We start from the raw sequence: 23,687 nt of genomic DNA on the forward strand, positions 1-23,687 counted from the left end.
GAGAGACTTATTTCTGACATAATTGTGTCCCTCTCTTATTATGTCCAGATATTAATTTCCTTCATAGGAAATGATAATAGCTCAAATTATTTGTTGATGGGTTTACTTGTTCATTTTCTATATCTTCCATCCCAAAATTAGATAAAGAAGAAAGTTTTCTTCTTTGTCTATCTCCAGTACATAGAACAATTATAGCGCAAAGTCATTAAACAAATAGCTATTGAATGAACATTTGAGGACCCATGGGAATGAAAGCTTGAAAAAACATTATAGTTAATTTTATTTAAAGTAAGAAACATAGTGTTTGATCAGCTGTCCTGAGATGGAATGTGTTTCTCAGAGTACAATCAAGGACCCTTGCCTGGCCTTTCCCCAGTGTTGTCATTTATACTAATGGGGAGCCAGCCCTAACACCTAAGAACCTGCTGCTTTAGTTTGAATTTGAGCATCCTACTAGCTCTACGATTTGAGATGCATCACTTAAAACCTTAAGCTCTCATTCACTGATTATGTTTATCAAAGTCTATTTTGTGAGAATTAAATACATTAATATATCTCATATCTTTAGTTCACTACTTGGAACATAAACTCTCTTTATCTCTTTCTCTAAAAATAATTGACTTTATCTATAACTTCTATCTTTTAGTGGTACTATTTATTTATCTATAAACTCTATCTATCTGCATTATATATGTACATGTATTCATAAATATATGTGATCTTTTGTTTATAGTGATAATGCTTTTAAAAAAATAATTCAGCTATAAGGATAGTAATCATTATTGAAACTGAATGAGCTTTGGTGGAAATAAAAGATCATTTTGTGAGAAAATGGAAAATTCAAAGCCTAAACTTGAGGAATCAGCAAGACAGGTCTACAGGAAAGAAAAGAGATGAGTTCAAAAACAGAGGGATAATAAAGAAACAAGGATAGCTGTGAGAGGTGAAACATTTGGAAGTATTGAGGTTGAAAGGAAAGAAACTCCAGAAGACTGAACTAAGACCAAGAGGTAATGCACTGGGATCTAAAGACTGCTTTCAGAAGTCTAGAGGGGTTTGTTTGGACTCTATCGACTTTTAGAAGAAACCTATAGAGAGATGAGGAAAGTGTCTACTGGAAAGTATAACTGTATGAAAGGAATTGTGCCTTTACTCATTATTTTTCACTTTTCCTTTCCTGGAGGCAGAAAAAAAAATGCCAAGAAGAAATGCTAATGTAGCATATACTGGCTCTGTACAAGGAAAGAACGTAGAGTTCACAAATATATGTTAAGGCTATTCATACATTAGGGCTTCCCGTGGCTCAGATGATAAAAAATCCGCCCTCAATGTGGGAGACCTGGGTTCCATCCCTGGGTTGGGAAGATCTCCTGCAGGAGGGCATGGCAACCCACTCCAGTATTCTTGCCTGGAGAATCCCCATGGACAGAGGAGCCTTGTGGGCTGCAGTCCATGGGGTCGGACATGACTGAGTGACTAAGCATACAGCACATTCATACATTGGCTGAGCATTTGTGCAGAATTGTTTCTAGACAGCCATTTCAAGTTTGCGTCCTATAAATCCAGAAGTGGGATGAAATATCTCTGAGGGAGGAAAACAGCTGGAACACGTGGGCTGGAGTGAGTACAATAATAAAGCTATGAGTTTATTTTTAAGCCCAGAAAATATGAAGTTGATGATGCTAGGAAGATAGGGGGAAGGATATCATGGTCAAGTCCTAGCCTAGCAAGGGGAACAAACTAGCTGTGCTTAGGGACAAGGCAAGGCCCCAGGCTTTGCGGGAAGTTGGTATCACTGGGTTCTAAGTGCGAGCAGAGAGTCCGGCCTGGAGGTCTCTTCTCACTGTGCACATCTGTTATCTCTCTCCACCTCCACAGCTCCTGGAAAGTGTGCTAGTGATTGTCTTGGCAAACCATTTTGACACAGAATTAACCCCCTTGTGCAGGCTGCCTGGAAGACGATGGTGACTGGACTGGTGAACACACTTGCCCACAAGGAGAGGGCCTCACCTCTCTGAGGGCCCTGCCCAGTAGTAGAGCGTCACCAAAGAACAGCTTTATTGTTCTAATAATAATAGTAGCAACAACAATAGTAGCAGTAGCAGTAATGCTCTGCTAAGAGTTCTGTAATTGTCCTCAGCTCTGCTTTTCTGATGTGCTTTTAAATATGTGAAAACCTTAGGGATTCTATGTTGAACTGTATTTTGGGGGACGGGGGTGCTCACCATTCAATTGTTTCATAATGTAGAGATTTCTGCAGAAAAATTAAAAATAGAACACCAAAGGGATGTGGTTGGGACATACACTTGGGAGAAACATACACTCATGAGTTACTCCAGTTAAAGATATGGGAGCAATCTGGTGGGAGGGGAAGGGTGTCAAGGGACAAGAACTCCTTAGGACCAGGTAATTAAGTGGGTCTGAAAATAGACTTCAGTGAAGGCAACGGTTCTGTATGTAGGTAGAGTACCAAAGTAGAGACAATTTACAGGAAAAGTAGCCCAGGTGTTAAGATGGCAACATCCAGGCAAGGATGTCATTCCATTCTAAGAACACATTTTCTAAAAGCAACTGATTTGTCACAGACCTTGTAAGGAGAGACTCAGGATGGGTAGGGTGGAGGCCAGAGCAGGGGATACCTCTTTTCAAAGTCAACTCCAAAGAACTGGGCCCTGGGCTTTACTAAGGAACTGTCTGGTTAAAGTGAAGAGAGCTGCCTAGGGAGGTTAATTTTCTTTTCAGGACTGGTTTTTTAAAAATTATTTGTATTTATTTATTTATTTGACTCTGCCAGGTCTTAGTTGCAGCAGGCAAGATCTTTGATTTTATTTGCAGCATGCAGGATCTTTAGTTGTGGTATGTAGGATTTGCTTCAAGAAAATCTAGTTCCTTGATCAGACATGGAACCTGGAGATCTGCTCTGGGAGTTGGGAGTCTTAGCCACTGGACCAACAGGGAGGGAATGTTATATTGATTGTTGCCATGAGGAGACACATGTGTGCCGATTGGCTACAGCATTTCCAGAAAGAGAGACCATTGTAAACTGCTCAGAGTGAGGGACTGTCTAAAAAGGGTGAAAGAAAAACAGAAGTTAGAGGTAGCTTCCAGAATCATTGCCTGCTTTGCTGAAAAGTTGGGCAGTTATTCCCCAACATTCAGAAGCCCCTGAGTCTGGACCTTGCAGGGGGCACATACTCTGCTGAAGATGGGCATCAGGGCTAGAGATAGACAGAACCCAGAGCCACCCCTGCAGGCCAGACCCCAGCTGAGTGTGAGATTCCTGGCTGTGGTCACAGTTTCCTCTTCTCCCTTTTATTTCTCTGACCTCTTTTCTTGAAGTAAATCCTTTTGACATTAATCCAACTATTTTTTCTTTATATCTCTGTACCAAAGTACTCACAGAAATCAATGCTCACAGATCCAGTCTGTCATGGTAAACAAGCTTCCAGAAACAGTAAGTCTTATCCACATTTTACAGTTAGGTCTTTTCCAGGCTGAATAGATAAAAGTGTCTCACTATATCAAATAGAAAGGATTTATTTTCTAATAGTAGAAATTCAGCTATTGATGTAATACTGTGGGTTGAACTCTAAATTTTAGAGTACCTATGTAAATACACAAGAAATGAAAATTGATTTTTTATTTTATGTATATATATTTGTAAGAGTGATCTCAGGGAGAAACAAATCAGCTTTCTAGAGATCAAAATGTGGGAAAAACAAATTCTGAAATAAAATGAATAATTCTGTCTCCCACTAGTCTTGTAAATGCTTGTGTGGATGCATGAGAACAAAGTACCTTAGGTCACAGTGGCAGTGGTGTGTGGAGTACTGTCAGTGAAGGTTGCCTTTGAATGATTATATACAAAGAAAAGTCACACTCGGCCAGGAACGTGGACCCAGCATATGAGACGACTCAGTTCATCCGGAGCCATTGCCAAGGAGACTTCTTATACTCTCTTCATTAAACACAGAAGCACCTATTCCCCAGCATTCAATAGTGTATTCTCTGATAGGAATGCTTAGATACATGTTCTGGTCAGAGATACTTTCCATATAATCAGAGTGAAAAGAATTATTCAGACAAATGCACTTCGTACTGACAGAACTCAACAACAAAGGGGTGATGTTCAGTTCTTCTCTAAATTACCCAGTTCTTACCTATCTTGTTTCTAAATTGATGCTGGATTAGGATCATTTTTACTTGGTTATGAGAACTACAAAATATGAGCCCCATATAAATTTTAGAAGTGTTGGTAACCCAAGAAGAGCTGTGGCTTCTTCTATTAATATACCCTGGCTGAACAACAGAACAGTGTCTTGTAAACGCCTGACACAGTGCTCACCAGAGTTCTAAAAGTTGCTTTTCCTAATTCTAGCTATGCTTCATGGTCAGCCTACTGGTCACTTCAGGAACAGTGGTGGGAACTTTGAGATATGAATTGTGCAGTAGACGGTAGGGGGAACGACAGCAGAATAGCCCTGATAGAGCCACCAACACTATCAGAGACACAAATGTCCATCTCGCTGACCCTCCCTTGCCCAAGTCCCACCCCTGGTGGTAGCCCCCCACCTTTGACCAATAGTCTCATTTTATTGGGGGAAGGAAGGGCCTGGGGACAGGAGATGAGGAATAAAAGGCCACGCAGTGAAGCAGCGGCACGGACTTGCTTCTGGCCCGTCAGGCTCACCAGTAAGCTCCCAGACACCATGGTGCATTTTACTTCCGAGGAGAAGGCGGCTGTTGCTAGCCTGTGGGCCAAGGTGAATGTGGAGGCGGTCGGCGGTGAGAGCCTGGCAAGGTAAGCACTGGACACAGGTTGGACAGGGTGTAGAAAGGCAGAAAGTGTTCCAGAAAAGAGGGGCTGGTTAGCTTTCTTACGTACTCTGACTTCTCATCTGTTCTGTGACTATGATCGTCCCATAGGCTCCTGATCGTCTACCCATGGACCCAGAGGTTCTTTGACAGTTTTGGTAACTTACACTCTGAGTCTGCCATAATGGGCAACCCCAAGGTCAAGGCCCACGGCAAGAAGGTGCTGAACTCCTTTGGAAATGCCATTAAGCACATGGATGACCTCAAGGGCACCTTTGCAGATCTAAGCGAGCTGCACTGTGACAAGTTGCACGTGGATCCCGAGAACTTCAGGGTGAGTTCTGGGCATGTCTGTGCTTTGTTCTTTCATCCAGGTGTCTGTGCTGCGGTTATAATAGCGAACACTGACTTAAGTCTTAAGCTATCGAAATATTGTTTGCACATAATATTTCAGAGAAAGGCTTGATTTTGATAGATTGTTCCAGAGGTCAAAGGTAAGACCAAGTAAGTACTCTGTGAAGAGTGGAAGTCACTGGCCATCTGATAATTCTGAAAAAAAAAAAAAAAAAAAAAAAATATTGTGAAGAACACTAACCAAACTTGAGCTGTATGTTTTGGCCTGGCGAACACAAATTGAGCCAATGAAAAGAATATCTTGACTTTGATAACTGAAATTTTCTATGAAAATTGATGAATATATTTCTGCATGGTTTTTGAGTTTTGAGTCAGGACTAAACAGAGCAGAATAAGAGCAACTTTTCAGAGTTTGGGCCTCCTCCTCTCATCTCCAGCAATGAAGAAATGTTCTTCTATACAAGGTGCTGGATTATTTGTCAAGCAGGTGCCCAAACAATCTGAATGTATGTAATATCTGATGACAAAATAAGCATATCAAATCCCCTTTGAGCACTATACTCTTACTTTTAAAATAAAGGAGAGAAGTAATACATAGCAATGGTCTGGGGTTGGAAGTTGACAGAGAAAATGGGAGAAGGATATAAAACAATGGGGGTTCAGGCTGGGAGTCACTGAAGCTAATGTCAAGTCTATAATGATGCACTTTTGTGGGAACATGGCTGTGAAAGTTGTTCAACCTCTTATGAAGAAGGAAATGGATGTTGTATCTATTTGTTGGAAGGGCAGCTTGAGACCTTCTCTTCATTATGTACTATCTTCTTTTTATTCCCAGCTCCTAGGCAACATGATATTGATTGTCTTGGCAACCCACTTCAGCAAGGAATTTACCCCACAGATGCAGGCTACCTGGCAGAAGCTGACAAATGCTATGGCTAACGCTCTGGCCCACAAGTACCACTAGTTGCCTGGCCAACCATGTTGGTGCCTATCTGAGGGCTCAGTGCCCCAGTACTCATTCCCTGAAGACAGAGGGAAAGAACCCTGATTCCAGACATAACTCCCATATAATACAAATGAAATAAAAGTCATGGTCTGTAATGAATGTCCTTGTATTTTCCATTTGTTTTTATTTTTTTATAAACTGATTCAGCTAAAAAAAGTATTCTTATTGGAACTGGAAATATTGGAGATTGAGAGTTTGTGGAGGTTATAGAAGGAACACTAATAAGATTCTATAAGTGTGGCTTCAATGGGTAGTTAATCCTAGGAGGGGAAAGTAGACTCCAGAGGTGGACAAAGTCTTTAGAAAAAGGAAAGAAATGGGGTTACTTTTGAGAGATGCAAAATGATTGCTAATAGTTAGTTGTTAGGACACAAAGTAGGGTTACCTGAATAGTTTGTAATTTGTATAAATTCAGGATAAGAGCTCTTTGGGGGCCTCTTTTATTTAATATAAGAATCATATTTTTAGTAGTTATTAAGTGCAATGAAAATGGTACTTTTTAGACATCCAGTCAAGGGATCTACTCTCAACTTTTTCCTTGCATCTATAATGGTACAAATGCTATGTTACTCGGGAGCTCTGTGTCCTGGAACACATTTTTAATTCTACTAAGGCTTTGGTAGAGATAAAGTCTATTTATGAGGAAAAATGACAAATTCAAGATTCATCCTGTCAGATCTAATTGTCAGAAGAGAAATTGGCCCTTTAAAAACAGTAGGGTAGTATAAAATTAGAGAATTTACTAGGGAGACCAGAAACATCAGGAAAAGAAGCTATTGTTGCATGTAAAAAGAACCAGTGAAGTTTCTTGCACAGAAGAGTGACATAATGAATAGGATATTGTAGCGAAATTGATCCATGTGTGTGTATAGACCTGACAAGGCAGAATCTACCCTGAATCTGGGCTTAGGAGTTGGCTGTGATTATAATAAAGCAATTGGTAAAGGACTCAACTTGACAGGAACAATGGAACTATGGAAAAAAATACATATATAAGACCATTGTGGCAAAGACGCCTGAAGACTTGAAACAGTGAAATGAGAGTGGAGAAGTCATGGTTGACAGCCAGGTTCCCTGTCTGGTTAATGAGAGGAGGAAATTCCTTGACAGAGGAAAAAAAAACCTAGATGTCTCTTGCTTGGAGCTGGTAATGGGCATAGCCACCTTTGTAAAAATTTTTTTCAAATTTATGTATTGAAACCACTGACATAAAGTGAAAAGACAAAACTTCAGAATTAGCAGACAAGGTCAAAGTATTGCTCCAATACCTTGAAACATTTAGTTAATAATTTTTAGAATTAATGTCCTTGTTTGAGAAGTGAGATAATGATCTCTCCCTCACAAATGATCTCTTCCTCCCCTACCTCTAAGGCTCCAAGGAGATGTTTGTAAAGTGTGTTGCCTGTCATTTTGCAAAGGTAGTGGTAGTGGTTTATATGATGTACTATGATCTAGTTCTCTGTGCCCTGTTTCATTGTATATTCTTGAATTGATTACATTGTTTCTGAGCTCCATATCTAGATATCTAACTATTTAATATCCCATTCTGGATTGCTCAAATGTGAATCAAATATAGTATGTCCAAAACTGAACTCCTGATCATTTCCTAATTTATTTATGCTAACTGAGTCTGCTTTTTGTGTTTCCCATCTTAATGACTATGATGCTCAAGCCTGAAAATAGAGATGGTATTTCTTCTGTCCACAGAATTCTCCAGACAGGAATAGTGGAGTGGCTTGCCATTCCTTTCCCCAGGAGATCTTCTTGACCCAGGGGCTGAGCCCTGGTCTCTCACATCGCAGGCAGATTCCTTGATATTTGAGCCGTGGGGGACTCCCGGTAACATCTTAATGACTATGACATCATCAGTTGCTCAAGCCTGAAGAAAGAGATGATAACTTCACTTTCCTACTACAATATCATTCTATATGTCTCTTACTTATTTTATTCCTATATCCATTTATACCCTGAAGCCACAATAATTTTTAAATAATACAAATCAATTATGTCACTTCATTCCTTGAATTTTTCAATAGTTTTACTTGACTTTCAGGTTAAAGGAAAAAATCTGTAATATAGTGTAAAAATCATTCATGGCATCTTCCTATCAAAACATTCCCCCTTGTTATCTGAATCATGGTCACACTGTCCATCTTTCTATATTTAAATCACATAATTTGAATTATTGTCCCTGGTAATTTTTAATCAGCATTAGTTTATACAATGAATCTGGAATACAGCATGTGATACAGATTCTTTTTATTGTTGTGTAATCATTTATTCTTTTACTGTACTATAATTTATCTGTTCCACTAAATTAGGATCATTAAAGTTGCTACTGAATTGAGATTCTGATGCATGTTGATGCTATAAGCATTCCTATACATGTCTTTGGATGCACAAAAACATGCTTCTCAATTGCCAGGTCATAGGTGTTACACATCTTCTGCTTCAGTAAATGAAAGGCAAAGTCAAAGTCACTCAGTTGTGCCCAACTCTACAACCCTATGGACTATATAGTGCATGGAATTCTCCAGGCCAGAATACTGAAGTAGGTAGCCTTTCCCTTCTCCAGGAGATCTTCTCAACCCAGGGATCAAACCCAGGTTTCCTGCATTGCAAGCAGAATTTTTTCTTTTTTTTTTTTTTACCAGTTGAGCCACCAGGTAAGCCCAAGAATACTGCAGAAGGAAGTCTCTCCCTTCTCCAGGAGATCTCCCCAACTCAGGAATCCAACTGGGGTCTCCTGCATTACAGATGGATTCTTTATCAGCTGAGATACCAGGGAAGACCCTCTGCTTCTGTAGACACCACTAAATACTTCCAAAATCAGTTATACTGTTTTATATTATCACTAGTAAAGTAGGAACATTTTTCCTTATCTACAGCCTTGCACAATTTTGGAATTGTCAAGCTCTCCTCTTCTTTATATTATTTTCCCTCTTCTTTCCCTTAATTCCATTCTTTTCCCTTCTTTTAGACCCTTCTTCCATCCAACCTTCCTTCCTTCCTCCCTCTCTCCCTTTCTTCTTCTTTTCTTCCTTCCTTCCTTCTTTCCAGCTTTGCTGGTAGTACATATTTGTATATCATTATAGTAGTATTTGAATTGAGAAGAATGAACTTTGCTTTGAATTGTCATTCCTGGGTCCAATTGCACTTTTTTCCTGAAGAAGCAGATGTAGAAATTTCTGCATTTGGTGCTTTTCCAGAAGTCCTGTCAAACTTTATCAGGCTGAATAAGATAAATCTTGCTTGCAATTCCTCTGCATTTTCTCTACAGTCATATCATAAATATCAGATTTTTTTCCTTTATTTGTCATTAAATTGTTCCCATTTTCATCCATGCTCCAAAACCTATTTCAGTAGCTGCTAGAAAGACATTATTTATTATTTTTAATTAACTTAATGTACATCTATTTCAATGAAGGGATGGGGGAAACAGAATTTTGTGACCCAAAGTATTTATACAAGGAGAAAGCAAGCAAGTTAAATCTATGACAAGATATTTATCAATTTCAACCTCTTACAAATATTTCTAGAAACAAAATGAAGCTCCATATAAAATCAGCTTGATACAATTTTTGCTTTCTAGGTCTTAGTTTTCTTACCTATGAGTTTAACTTTTTAAATTCATAGGTAAACTGTAATTCATAGGTTTAAACTGTAAGATAAATTACACAATATCAGACTAAAATATTTATGCATGAATGAGATTGGACATGTATTTGTAGAAGCAATGGATGAAAGAAATGAAAAGAAGAAACAAGAATAGGGAGAGTAGAATTTCTGAGTCTAGTCACACTGGATCAGCCAATCACAGATGAAGGGAACTGAGAAACAAGAGTGCATCTTAACATTCCCCCAAACCAATGAGCTTGTGTTGTGCCCTGGGCCAATCTGCTCTCAGAAGCAGACAGATCAGGAGGCTGGGTGGGGCTCACAAGGAAGACCAGGGCTCCTGCTGCTTACACCTGCTTTTAACAAAACTTGCAGCTACACAAACAGATATCATGGTGCATCTAACTTTTGAGGAGAAAGCTACAGTCATTGCCTTGTGGAGCAAGATAAGGTTGGATGAAGTTGGTGCTGAAACACTAGGCAGGCAGGTATTCAGCTTACAAGGCAGGCTTAAGGAGAGTGAATGTCAGCTGGGCGAGTGGGGACAGAGCCGTCGCCTGAGATTCTGGCAGGCACTGACTCCCTCTGACCTTGTGCTGTTTTCACCCCTTAGGCTGCGGTTGTCTACCCCTGGACTAAGAGGTTCTTTGAGCACTTTGGGGACTTGTCCTCTGCTGATGCTGTTATGAGACATCCTAGGGTGAAGGCCCATGGCAAGAAGGTGCTAGATGCCTTCAGTGAAGGCCTGAAGCATCTCGATTACATCAAGGATTTCTTTGATGCACTGAGTAAGCTGCACTGTGAGAGGCTGCATGTGAATCCTGAGAATTTCAAGGTGAGTCTATGAGACCCTTAAAAGTTTTCCTTTTTTTGGTGGTCAAGCTCCTATCATGGGAGAGGGCTAAGCAGCAGGACACAGTTCAGAATGGAGAAGAGGTATTCTGAGTACATCACCATGAACTCCTCAGGAGTTTCTTTTACCGTCTTTGTTCTCAGCCATCATTTACTCTTATTCATTCTTGTTTTTCTCTGTTTGTTCTCTGCAGTATCTTCTTTACATTTAAACCTTTTGAGTGTTTAAGTGTTAAGATTTTCTTCTTTTTAAGTCACTTAAAAATTTTGTCTCATGTTTTTCCCTTATCTCTTCCTTTCAAAACAACGAAGACAAAATGATGTATTGCTTCTTGATATAGTTCAAAAGAATAAAAAATGATAAGTTCTGAATTAAGACAGAAAGAGAGAAACATTTCTAAGTACAAATTCAGGCTGATATGGGTGGCTTCACATCAGTAGTAACAACTACACTTCAGACATCTTTCTGCTTATATTCTAGGAACACAGCTTGGGATGAGACTGAAATACTCTAAGTACAAATTGGGTGCCTCTGCTAACAGTGTTCTTGTTTTTTATCTCTACCACACAGCTCCTGGGCGACATACTGGTGATTACACTGGCTCGATACTTTGGCAGGGAATTCACCCCAAAGTTGCAGGCTGCCTGTCAGAAGGTGGTGGCTGTTGTGGCTAATGCCCTCGCCCACAGATACCATCGAGATCCTGTCCAATTTCTTTTTTAAAAAATAATATTAATTTCTAATTGATGGTTGGTTTACAATACTGGTTTGATTGCTACCATACATTAAAATGAATCAATCATAGGTGTATATATGTCCCCTCCCACCTGAATCTCCCTCCCACCTCTGGCCATTCCCACCCCTCTAGGTTATTACAGAGCTCCCATTTTAATTCCTTGAGTTGATGCCCATTGTGATAGCTTATGTTGAATGGTGTCAGATTTGTGGCTTCCAGAGGAGACAGTTTTGATCCAGGGCCAGAGACAAGGCTTGATCACTCAGAGCTTTTGTGTAGCAGAGTTTTATTACAGTGAAAAAGGGACAGAGAAAGCTTCTGACATAGACATCAGAAAACCCACTTCCACAACATACATTTTAAAATACCAGGATTAGTCAGAAGGTTCTTAAGAAGGAGGTGGCATTACCAACTTGATGGACATGAGTTTGAGTAAACTCCAGGAGTTGGTGTTGGACAGGAAAAACATACCCTTGAGCAAGATGAGTTGTTTTGTTGTGTAATCATTAGCTCTGGGCTTAAAGAAAGTTAGTCTTAAAGATTGTTGTCATAACAACTCAGAGTTTAAGAAAAAATGTCTATGTGACTAAGACAAAGCAATGTAGAAAAAAGTAATCTGCCCTTTTCTCCTGGAGAGTTCCAGATTCCTTATCAATCTACCTAAGAATTAACTGTCTCAACTGGAAGACCTTATTTCTCTATAGTCTTATATTTGTTAACAATTTAAATTTTTTAAAGTCATTTTTGAGTTACAATATTGTTTCTGTTGTTTTTTAATGTTCTGGTTTTTAGGCCACAAGGCATGGGGCTCCCTGAACAGAAATCAAACTCCCTTCCCCTGCATTACACTAAGCCTTAAACACTAGACTGTGAGGGAAGTCCCAGTATTTCCCAGATTTTATCTTCTGAACTTGAAGAAATAATGTCCACCCTCAACAATATGACTTCTTCCTAATAAAAAAACTTTCAACTCAGTGTCCTGATTCATTTTACTCATTTTTGTTGGTTGGTTTGTTTGTTTTTTCCTCTAAGGATATGGGAAAACCCCTGAGAATCTACAGATAGGGGGTCTTTGTGTCTTATACAGAGAGAACAAGGGAAATGAGAAAACGAAGGAGCCCATACACAGTCAGTAATGGACGACATTTCTGCCTCAAAGCCTAAGAACTATAAGAAGTTTTAAAATATAGTGAGGATACTAGCATTACAGGGGCTCGTGGGAAACTTCAAATCTAGACAAAAACTTCAGGCTAACACTCTGATCCATATCCACTAATTACTCAAGAAATAATGTGTTCAATCAGAGACATAATGATTGCTCAATAAACTGTTATTAACATTTCCTTTTTTCATACTTCTCTTGCCTGCATGTTGTAGGCAACAACGCTATGTTATATTAGATGTTCCCATTCCAATACACATCCTCCCTCTCCCACTTGCCCCAAAACACTTCCAAAATTAACCCCAACCTCCCATTTCAGGCAAAGCTCAGTGCTCACATAACACTTGTTTGAATCTTTTGACCCTGCCATCAGTGAAATTTCCATTATTGCCTAAGGAAATCCTTCCAAACACTTCCACTCCACATTTTTCACATTTCTTCCTGTCTAGCAAACATCATGACAAACACTGGGCTGGAGGAAGCACAAGCTGGAATCAAGACTGCCAGGAGAAATATCAAAAGCCTCAGATATGCAGATAACACCACCCTTATGGCAGAAAGTGAAGAAGAACAAAAAGGCCTCTTGAAGAAAGTGAAAGAGAAGAGTGAAAAATTTGGCTTAAAGCTCAACATTCAGAAAACTAAGATCATGGCATCCGGTCCCATCACTTCATGGGAAATAGATGGGAAGACAGTGGAAACAGTGTCAGACTTTATTTTTTGGGGCTCCAAAATCACTGCAGATGGTGATTGCAGCCATGAAATTAAAAGACGCTTACTCCTTGGAAGGAAAGTTATGACCAACCTAGATAGCATATTAAAAAGCAGAGACATCACTTTGTCAACAAAGGTCTGTCTAGTCAAGGTTATGGTTTTTCCAGTGGTCATGTATGGATGTGAGAGTTGAACTATAAAGAAAGCTGAGCACCAAAGAATTGATGCTTTTGAACTGTGGTGTTGGAGAAGACTCTTGAGAGTCCCTTGGACTGCAAGGAGATCCAACCAGTCCATCCTAAAGGAGATCAGTCCTGGGTGCTCATTGGAAGGACTGATGTTGAAGCTGAAGCTCCAATACTTTGACCACCTGATGTGAAGAGCTGACTCATTTGAAAAGACCCTGATGCTGGGAAAGATTGAGGGCAGGAGGAGAAGGGGATGACAGAGGATGAGATGGTTGGATGGCATCACAGACTCAATGGACATGGGTTTGGGTGGACTCCGGGAGTTGGTGATGGACAGGGAGGCCTGGCATGCTGTGGTTCATGGGATCGCAAAGAGTTGGACACGACTGAACGACTGAACTGATACTGAACTGAGCATACTCAGTCTTTGTGTTGTGTTAGGGTTTGTGCCTTTTGTACTATCCTACAGGATTGCCATGTCTTATACAGTAGATCCTCCATAGACAGTAAATGTATGTTTATTAAGTGAAATAATCAATGAATGAACAGTTATTTCTTGTGTCAAAACACCTGGCAGTAGACGGCAATCTGGAAAGTGCACAATTGCATAATGTTTCCTTGGTGTTAGTGCTACAATATACAATAAGGAAGCACACAAGAAAGTAAATCATTGATTAGATGTTTGCTTTTTGATTATAGGTAGTACAATATCTTTGGAAACTTTTTAAGTTTTCATTTTATACAGAGTATATCCAATTAAATGTGTTGTGATAGTTCAGGTGCACAGCAAAGTAATGAACCATATATGTACATGTTTCCATTCTTCCCCAAACTCCCTCCCATCCAGGCTGGCACATATCATTGAGCAGAGTTTCCTGTGCTATACAGTAAGACCTTGTTGGTTATCCATTTTAAATACAGCAGTGTGTACATGTCCATCCCAAACTCCCTATCCTTTGTGAAATTATTTTTGTCATATGTAAAATTGAATTCTGGAACCTACTAACTTGCATGCATTTCTTTAAATCTATATCATACTCCAGTTGACTAACTTTAAACTTGACTTCCTGAAACAGAACATATTGCTTCCTTCTATAAAAAGTATTTTTAGAATAATTCTATCTTACTACCAGGTTATAGACAGTTTACTTTTTCACCACTATATTTTGAATTGTCTGAAGGTAAATAAGTTTTCAAATATTTATTTGTTTCTTTTCATGTTTTTATACATAGTAGGCACAGAGAATTGTTTACACCCCAACACTATATTTAATAACCACAGGGTCACATCCCAGAAGCAAAGACATCTCAGGAAAATTTTAGGAAGTTTCCTTTCACACTCCTGAGCACAGAATAGTCATCATAAGAATTAAACATTAGGAGACAAAGAGATTTTCAAATGATTTGAAAGAAGGTAAGAGAAACTGTGAGTTTCACAATCTGGACTTAGATCAAGTTTAAACGGTTTTGTTGGTGTTGGTGTCTCCATGTTGGGACTGAGGAGGAGGTCAAGGGTTGGAAAGAGACTTGGCAACTTGTTATATGTTTTTACTCCTTGTTAAAGCAGAACTTCAGCAAAAAGTCTAAGAGTAAAATTAATTCCTTAATATTTGATTTTATTTGATAATTTACCCAATAATTACTTCTAGTCCCTCCTTATCATGTTGCTTTATAGATCATGTTCAGTATGTGTTAATGAAGATGGAGTATGTGTGGAAGAAAGAAAGATGGAAAGAGACCAGAGGCAAGGAGAGAAGGACAGTGACAGAGGGAGATACAGAGAGTCAGAGAGAAAGGGAACAAAGAAGGGTGGTGGTGGGGAAGAAAGGAGAGGAGAAAGAGAAATGGAGCGAAGACGCGGGTGAGGGTGAGAGGAGAAGAGAGAGAGCGAGAAGTAAGTAATGCTGTGCATTGATTTCCATAATCATTTCAAAATCAGTCAATTGAATGTCATGAGAATTTAGGACGCTATTCTAGATTTTCCATCTCTTAAACCTTAGAGAAATGCCCTGAAAGTTGGCTTTGAGAATTAATGCCTCGTGTATTTGTCAAGGGTGCCACGATTCTGCCCTTCCAGGCATACAGCTTCAAATTTTACTTGAGAAAGACTGCCCCTTTGTTTTTGATAAGTCAATATCATAGCCCACTTTTGAGGTAAATAAAAGCTAATTCTGAATGAATTAAAACCTGAGCCCAGTGGGGGAAATATTAATGTGGAATTGATAAAGAGATACTAACTGCTCTGTAATAATTAGGATATATTTTATCAAAATTATGGCTATATTGATTTTACTGTTTTTAGAGAGAAATTTGACCTTTTTAAACATGAGTTAAACTATACCATTCCTAAACTATTCTGTTTATGACATCTGTTTCTATGAGTTCTGTTCTTCAAGAATCATTTACTTTTTTTGTTGTTGTTTTCTTTCATTTTACTTTATTTTTGAAACAGTGCTAAAACTGAGGCAACTAAGATATTGTACATCTGGGGGAAAAGAGTAAATAATAACCACTTTATCTTGTAATAAATGTTAATGGAAAATAACTGAAGAAAATAGCTACTTTACCCAGAAAAATATGGATTATATTGCTGAAATATTCTACTTGGATAATTAAAAATTGATCAGCAGAGCATGCACAAAAGAATTCTAGCTGAGTGAAATTTCTGAACCAAATGATGAAACCACACATCTCTGAATGAAATGTCATGATTCTCCTGAAGAAAGTCAATATTCATCCTCTTAATTATACTCAGAATAGGCCCATCCTGGTATAGAATGTTAGGAATTAGGTCACCTTGCCAAACTGGAATAAAGGAAAAGAAGGAAAAAAAAAAAAGTCTGTCTCTCTGTCTGTGGACTTGTGTGAGTGTGTGCATGTGTGTGCATGCTCAACAGGGCTTTAATCAAAATAGAGCAGACATGCTGTGGATCCCTTCACAGAGTCCAAGAAAGCTCATGATGGTGAAGGTGGTAGTGGGCCTAAGAAATATTCCATAACTTTTTAGTGGTGACCTGGATTTGCACTTTTCGCTCTGAACATAACCCCATTTGTATAACTATTCACTCTTTCTTATTTTTGCCTGAACTTTTGATGTCTTATAACAACTTTCAGACTTGTCCCTGCAGTTAGAAGGAAAAACCATTTCACTCTTTAATCATACCAGGTAGCAAGCGTGAAAGACAACAACTCTTGCTCTGAGACTTGGATGATGGTGGCTGCAGCAGTCAGTACAAAAGAGGGGCTCATAGAGCATTCATGGCAAAGGAAGACTTAAAAAACAAGACACAGTAGAAGAATTTGTATATATATACATACACACACAAATGAATACTAGAATATTATATATTACTCAGGTATAAAAAAGAATGAAGTTTTGCCAGTTGCAACAACTTGGATAAGGTAGGATATTATGCTTGGTGAAATGTCAGACAAAGAAAGACAATATCCTGTATGTTGAAACTTTTATGTGGAACACAAAAAGCAAAATAAACAAATTAATATAACAAAGCAGAAACAAACTCACAGGTATAGAGAACAAACGTATTTATCCATGGGGAGAGGGTCAGGATAGGGGTAGGGGACTAAGAAATACAAACCACTGTGTATAAAGTAGATTAGCAACAAGAATATACTGTGCAGAACAGAAAACATAGTCAATAATTTATTTCAACTTTAAATGGTGCATAGTCCTTAAAAATACTGAATCACTATACTGTACACTTGAAACTAATATTATAGATCAAATATTTAAAAATAATTAATTCAAATCAAATGAATTAGGGAATCATCTCTGAAAACAGAAAATGATAGGGGAAGTCTTTAAGTACATGCTAATTCCTATCAGTCCAGACAGCAAAACTGTAGCCCTGACAAGTTGGCTCCTTTACAAGAAAACTTGGCTCCTTGACTTCCCTGGTGGCTTAGACAGTAAAGCGTCTGCCAACAATGCGGGAGACCCGGGTTTGATCCCTGGGTCGGGAAGATTCCCTGGAGAAGGAAATGGCAACCCACTCCTGTACTCTTGCCTGGAAAATCCCATGGACGGAGAATTCTGGTAGGCTACAGTCCATGGGGTCGCAAAGGGTCGGACACGACTGAGCGACTTCACTTTCTTTCTTTCTTTCTATACAAGGAAATATAGGAATAGACTATACTATTATTTAGTAACTTCTGTGAGTCTTCCATAACACAAACTTTCTGAAAAGACATATCCAAAGTTTCCCAGAAGAAGTCCTTTCACTCACATATGCCTGACCTCTGATATCAGGGGAGCGAATTAGGGCCTTTAAAAGAGTACAAATATAAAACAATGATAAAACTAACAGAGGTTTCAGTTAATCAATTGAAACACAAAACTTAAAGGTCAAACCAACTGTAGATTTTTGTTTGCTTTCTGTTTTTAACATTTAAAACATTTGAAAGAACTATTTTCCCAGAAGTCAACATGTGAAAATATTTTTCTAAGTATAGACCAATAGTTAGAGCCTCTTTCTTTGAGGGTTGCAGAAAAGAGTGAATATAAATTGAAAATGTTTAAATATTATATTTTTTACTCCTATAAACTTTTATGGGCATATAATTCAGCCCTAACTTCCAGACAGCCAGGCAAGAGCAAAAACTTTTCTACATGTCTAAAAATATCAGAATGAATTTGTTCACAAGTTCTTGATGGGGAATGGGCCAGGTCAAAAGGTGAGGGATCTTCATTTACCTAGCAATGATGGAAAAAAAATATTTTGGAGGATGAAGTAATGAAAGCTGGATATTTATGAGTTTTTCCTAGCAACTAGGAATGCAGAAGTCCTTTCCTCCTCAGTTCAGTTCAGTTCAGTTGCTCAGTCGTGTCCGACTCTTTGCAACCCCATGAATCACAGCATGCCAGGCCTCCCTGTCCATCACCAACTCCCAGAGTTTACTCAAACTCATGTCCATCAAGTTGGTGATGCCATCCAGCCATCTCATCCTCTGTCGTCCCCTTCTCCCTCCTGCCCCCAATCCCTCCCAGCATCAGGGTCTTTTCCAATGAGTCAACTCTTCACAGGAGGTGGCCAAAGTATTGGAGTTTCAGCTTCAGCATCAGTCCTTCCAATAAACATCCAGGACTGATCTCCTTTAGGATGGACTGGTTGGATCTCCTTGCAATCAAAGGGACTCTCAAGAGTCTTCTCCAACACCACAGTTCAAAAGCATCAATTTTTCAGCACTCAGCTTTCTTCACAGTCCAACTCTCACATCCATGCATGACTACTGGAAAAACAATAGCCTTGACCAGATGGACCTTAGTTGGCAAAGTAATGTCTCTGCTTTTTAATATGCTATCTAGGTTGGTCATAACTTTCCTTCCAAGGAGTAAGCATCTTTTAATTTCATGGCTGCAGTCACCATCTGCAGTGATTTTGGAGCCCCCCCCCAAAAAAATAAAGTCTGACACTGCTTCCACTGTCTCCCCATCTATTTCCCATGAAGTGATGGGACCAGATGCCATGATCTTAGTTTTCTGAATGTTGAGCTTTAAGCCAACTTTTTCACTCTCCTCTTTCACTTTCATCAAGAGGCTCTTTAGTTCTTCTTCACTTTCTGCCGTAAGGGTGGTGTCATCTGCATATCTGAGGTTATTGATATTTCTCCTGGCAATCTTGATTCCAGCTTGTGCTTCTTCCAGCCCAGCATTTCTCATGATGTACTCTGCATATAAGTTAAATAAGCAGGGTGACAATATACAGCCTTGACGTACTCCTTTTCCTATTTGGAACCAGTCTGTTGGTCCATGTCCAGTTCTAACTGTTGCTTCCTGACCTGCATATAGGTTTCTCAAGCTAATTCACCTAAAAATATATTAATTGGAGTTACAGAGACATAGAGCTGAAAGAATGAGAGATTTTTTAAAACATGTTTTGTCAGTGATGGCAAAGGTGAGAAAAAGGTGATTCTAGACATCAAGTTGTCTGAATCAGGACAAGGTTCTAAGGACAGAGATCATGGGAAGTAAATATATATATGCTCCTTTCCTTACTGAAAAGAAGTAGAAATTCAAGAAGAAGGGAAGATGCAAAAAGTAGAGATGATAGAAATTAGGGGACCCTCAGGGAACTCTGAGATCTAATGCTGAGCTAAGAAATGCTTGCTGCTTTTGCTTTTTTCATTGAATCTTCTAGTAGTAAGAAACAGACCTCTATATTTCCGAAGTTTTTTCTTGCCTAAGAAGGTAAGTGGATGTATTACATGGGTGGGAGGAGGGGCAAAGAGAGAAGAAATATTTGAAAAGCTGTAGATAATGAAGAATAAATTTTAGTGAAAGAAGGTGTAAGTAAAGTATATGGAGAAAACAAAACTGTGGATAATGAATAAAATAGAAGTAATTCTTATGAACACAGTACTCTTAGAGGCTTAGAGGAAGAAAACAAATAATCTGATTCATGCTGGAATGTTATTACACAATTTTATCCCTCCTTTTAAATCATGGAGAAGCTTCTCTGTTCTTCCAGACACTTTCCCACATTAGTCTATGAGGAAACAAGTTATATGCCTCTATTGAGTCTTTGAACACATTGACTCTAGCAGGGTTATTGAAACCTTAGGCTTATGATTTTTTTTACTTCTTTGTATTTTTTACTACATGGAGAGGTCTGTATGTTTTCATCTATGGATTAATGGAGTAAGTATTTCACAGGACTTCTCAGTCCATACTTATTCTATTTTTCTATCATTATTTATTTGGTCATAAATTAAATTAAGAAAAAAGTTGAATGAGTCAATAAACAAAGAGTATTTGTTTTCATACCAGAATGATTTAATCCTAAACAAACAAACAAGAGATGCATATTTAGAAGAGGGGCAGCGGTTTTATCCATGCTGTCCTTGTAATTCTTTTGCATATTCTGAAGGCACAGGAGATGATCCATCCACATAGTCTTAAGTTGAATTATAGTGGACACATTCTTTCCACTTTCTGGACCCCGGGTTCTTCATTTGTGTAATAACAAAATTGAGGAGGTGGTTTCCAAGAGGTTACCTCGTTGTGATTCTAAAATCTCTATAAGCAAACTCGCTAAGGAAGATGATTTTAGTAGCAATTTGTATTGCTGGAATGACTGAGACCTAGAGATGCCCAGAAAGAGGGCTGAAGATCTAAATTCAGTGCCAGGAAGACTAAGGAGATGTATGACTATCATCATTCAAGCCTCACCCTGTGGAACCACAACTTGGCATGAGCCAATCTGCTCACAGAAGCAGGGAGGGCAGGAGGCAGGGCTGGGCATAAAAGGAAGAGCTGGGCCAGCTGCTGCTTACACTTGCTTCTGACACAACCGTGTTCACTAGCAGCTACACAAACAGACACCATGCTGACTGCTGAGGAGAAGGCTGCCGTCACTGGCTTCTGGGGCAAGGTGAATGTGGATGTAGTTGGTGCTGAGGCCCTGGGCAGGTAGGTATCCTGCTTCCAAGACAGGTTTAAGGAGAGTGAATGGCACCTGGGCGTGTGAGGACAGAGCTGTCCGCTGAGTTTCTGAAAGCTGCTGAGTTCCTCTGACCTTGTGCCCTTTTCACCCCTTAGGCTGCTGGTTGTCTACCCCTGGACTCAGAGGTTCTTTGAGCACTTTGGGGACTTGTCCTCTGCTGATGCTGTTATGGGCAACCCTAAAGTGAAGGCCCATGGCAAGAGGGTGCTAGATGCCTTTAGTGAGGGCCTGAAGCACCTCGACGACCTCAAGGGTGCCTTTGCTCAGCTGAGTGAGCTGCACTGTGATAAGCTGCACGTGGATCCTGAGAACTTCAGGGTGAGTTTGTGGAATCCTCAGTGCTCTCCTTCTTCTTTTTATGGTGAAGCTCGTGTCATGGGGAGAGGTCTGAATGGCAGGACGCAGTTTAGAATGGAGAAGATGTATTCTGGTTAGAGTGCTAAGGACTCCTCAGAACCGTTTAGATTCGTTTAACCTCTTTGCTCACAACCATCATTTCCTCTGATTCATTCTTGTTCTCTGTTGTCTGCAATGTCTTCTCTTTTTAATTATACTTTTTATTTTGAGGGTTTAATTTGAAAAAAAATTATTTCTTCTTTTATCAACTTTAAAAATGGTAATTAATATTTTCCCCATGTCTGTTTCTTTTAAGGGGTAAAATGCTACACTGCTTTTTGAAATGATTAAAAATAATAAAAAGGATAACAAGTTCTGTATTAAGGTAGAAAGAGAGAAACATTTCTAATATAAATTCAGGCTGATATGGGTAGCTTCACATCAATAGTAACATCTACACTTCAGTCATCTTTGTGCTTATATCCTATGGTCACAGCTTGGGATGAGACTGAAATACCCTGAATCTAACCTTGGGCTTCCCTCATAGCTCAGTTGGTAAAGAGTCTGCCTGCAATGCAGGAGATCTCAGTTCGATTCCTGGGTCGGGAAGAATGGCTGGAGAAGGGATGGGCTACCCATTCCAGTATTCTTGGGCTTCCCTTGTGACTCAGCTAGTACAGAATCCTTCCTGCAGTGCAGAGACCTGGGTTCAGTCCCTGAGTTGGGAAGATCCCCTGGAGAAGGGAAAGGCTACCCACTCCAGTATTCTGGCCTAGAGAATTCCATGGACTGTATAGTCCATGGGGTTGCAAAGAGTCAGACATGACTGAGCGACTTTCACTTCACTCACCTGCACTAACCCTGCCCTTGCTTAATGTCTTTTCCACACAGCTCCTGGGCAACGTGCTGGTGGTTGTGCTGGCTCGCAACTTTGGCGGTGAATTCACCCCGGTGCTGCAGGCTGACTTTCAGAAGGTGGTGGCTGGTGTTGCCAATGCCCTGGCCCACAGATATCACTAAGCTCCCTTTCCTGCTTTCCAGGAAAAATGTTTTTATTCTCAGAGCCCAAAAATTGAATATGGAAAAATTATGAAGCATTTGGAGCATCTGGCTTCTGCCTAATAAAGACATTTATTTTCATTGCACTGCTGTATTTAAATTATTTCACTGTCTCTTACTCAGATGGCACATGGGAGGGCAAAGCACTGAAGACATAAAGAAATGAAGGACTAAGTTGAGACCTTGGGAAAATATATCAGTATCTTGTACCCCATGATAGGAGTGGTTGTAAACAGCAGATGCTATGGAAAACAGGCTCTGCTCCTTAGCCTTACTCTCCCTTAAAGAATTAAGTTGCAGCTTGATCTGGGAGTTAGATCATTGCTAAGTTTTAAATAAATTATGTTATTTAGCCTTTCTTGTAAATGTCTTCTCTCTCTTTAATTATCCAGAACATCACTTAGATTCATTAAGTTCTGCCTAATGACACCACTGTTTTAAGATTTTCTTTATGCATTTTACTGTCTCCATTGCTCTTTCTCCCCTGACCTCTTTTTATCCTATTTTCTCTGTCGTCTTATAAAGATCTACAAGAAGGACAGAACCTTCTTTGCTGGATTCTGGAAACGACATATGAATTATGAATAATCTTTGTTCGCTCTTGCATCCTAACTCTGAATCTCAGTTCAGTTCACTTCAGTGGCTCAGTTGTGTACAGTTCTTTGAGATCCCATCGACTGCAGCATGCCAGGCTTCCCTGGCCATCACCAACTCCTGGAGCTTGCTTAAATTCATGTCCATCAAGTTGGTGATGCCATTCAACCATCTCATCCTCTGTCGTCCCCTTCTCCTGCCTTCAATCTTTCCCAGCATCAGGGTCTTTTCAAATGAGTCAGTTTTTCACATCAGGTGGCCAAAGTATTGAAGCTTCAGCTTCAGCATCAGTCCTTCCAATGAATATTCAGGACTGATTCCTTCAGGATTGACTGGTTTGATCTCCTTGCACCCCAAGGGACTCTCGAGAGTCTTCTCCAGCATCACAGTTCAATAGAATCAATTCTTTGGCAGCTGGATTTCTTTATGATCCAACTCTCATGTCCATACATGGCTGCTGGAAAAACCATAGCTTTGACTAGATGGACCTTTGTTGGCCAAGCAATGTCTCTGCTTTTTAATAAGCTGTCTAGATTTGTCATAGCTTTTCTTCCAAGGAGCAAGTGTCTTTTAATTTCATGGCTGCAGTCACCATCTACAGTGATTTTGGAGCCCAGGAAAATAAAGTCTGTCACTGTTTCCATTGCTTCCCCATCTCTGCAATCAAGTGATGGGACCAGATGCCATGGTCTTTGTTTTGTGACTGCTGAGTTTTAAGACAGCTTTTTCATTCTCTTCTTTCACTTTCATGAAGAGGCTGTTTAGTTCCTCTTTGCTTTCTGCCATAAA

General features: G+C 39.5%; 3 protein-coding genes across 3 annotated transcripts; all 3 read left to right on the forward strand.

The window, feature by feature from the left end:
* The first annotated feature begins 4,709 nt into the window (after positions 1 to 4,709).
* LOC110145120 (hemoglobin subunit epsilon-4) lies at positions 4,710 to 6,133 on the forward strand. Its single transcript, XM_020905279.2, has 3 exons — positions 4,710 to 4,801; positions 4,927 to 5,149; positions 6,005 to 6,133. The coding sequence occupies exons 1-3, from the start codon at positions 4,710 to 4,712 to the stop codon at positions 6,131 to 6,133; spliced, it is 444 nt and encodes a 147-aa protein (XP_020760938.2).
* Positions 6,134 to 10,185: 4,052 nt separating this feature from the next.
* On the forward strand, positions 10,186 to 11,369 carry LOC110145121 (hemoglobin subunit beta-like). Its single transcript, XM_070463097.1, has 3 exons — positions 10,186 to 10,281; positions 10,407 to 10,628; positions 11,217 to 11,369. The coding sequence occupies exons 1-3, from the start codon at positions 10,186 to 10,188 to the stop codon at positions 11,367 to 11,369; spliced, it is 471 nt and encodes a 156-aa protein (XP_070319198.1).
* A 9,371-nt stretch (positions 11,370 to 20,740) lies between these two features.
* Positions 20,741 to 22,390, forward strand: LOC110145122 (hemoglobin subunit beta-3). Its single transcript, XM_020905281.2, has 3 exons — positions 20,741 to 20,875; positions 21,005 to 21,227; positions 22,137 to 22,390. The coding sequence occupies exons 1-3, from the start codon at positions 20,790 to 20,792 to the stop codon at positions 22,263 to 22,265; spliced, it is 438 nt and encodes a 145-aa protein (XP_020760940.2). The 5' UTR covers positions 20,741 to 20,789; the 3' UTR covers positions 22,266 to 22,390.
* The last annotated feature ends 1,297 nt before the right edge of the window (positions 22,391 to 23,687 follow it).

Source organism: Odocoileus virginianus, unplaced genomic scaffold, assembly GCF_023699985.2.
Source record: "Odocoileus virginianus isolate 20LAN1187 ecotype Illinois unplaced genomic scaffold, Ovbor_1.2 Unplaced_Scaffold_28, whole genome shotgun sequence".
Taxonomy (NCBI): Eukaryota; Metazoa; Chordata; class Mammalia; order Artiodactyla; family Cervidae; genus Odocoileus; species Odocoileus virginianus.

Coding starts and splice junctions, on each gene's coding strand:
- LOC110145122 (XM_020905281.2), top strand. CDS start 20,790: ATGCTGACTGCTGAGGAGAAGGCTGCCGTCACTGGCTTCTGGGGCAAG. Junction 20,876..21,004: donor GGTGCTGAGGCCCTGGGCAG/GTAGGTATCCTG, acceptor TTCACCCCTTAG/GCTGCTGGTTGTCTACCCCT. Junction 21,228..22,136: donor TGGATCCTGAGAACTTCAGG/GTGAGTTTGTGG, acceptor TTTTCCACACAG/CTCCTGGGCAACGTGCTGGT.
- LOC110145121 (XM_070463097.1), top strand. CDS start 10,186: ATGGTGCATCTAACTTTTGAGGAGAAAGCTACAGTCATTGCCTTGTGG. Junction 10,282..10,406: donor CTGAAACACTAGGCAGGCAG/GTATTCAGCTTA, acceptor TTCACCCCTTAG/GCTGCGGTTGTCTACCCCTG. Junction 10,629..11,216: donor TGAATCCTGAGAATTTCAAG/GTGAGTCTATGA, acceptor TCTACCACACAG/CTCCTGGGCGACATACTGGT.
- LOC110145120 (XM_020905279.2), top strand. CDS start 4,710: ATGGTGCATTTTACTTCCGAGGAGAAGGCGGCTGTTGCTAGCCTGTGG. Junction 4,802..4,926: donor GGCGGTGAGAGCCTGGCAAG/GTAAGCACTGGA, acceptor ATCGTCCCATAG/GCTCCTGATCGTCTACCCAT. Junction 5,150..6,004: donor TGGATCCCGAGAACTTCAGG/GTGAGTTCTGGG, acceptor TTTTATTCCCAG/CTCCTAGGCAACATGATATT.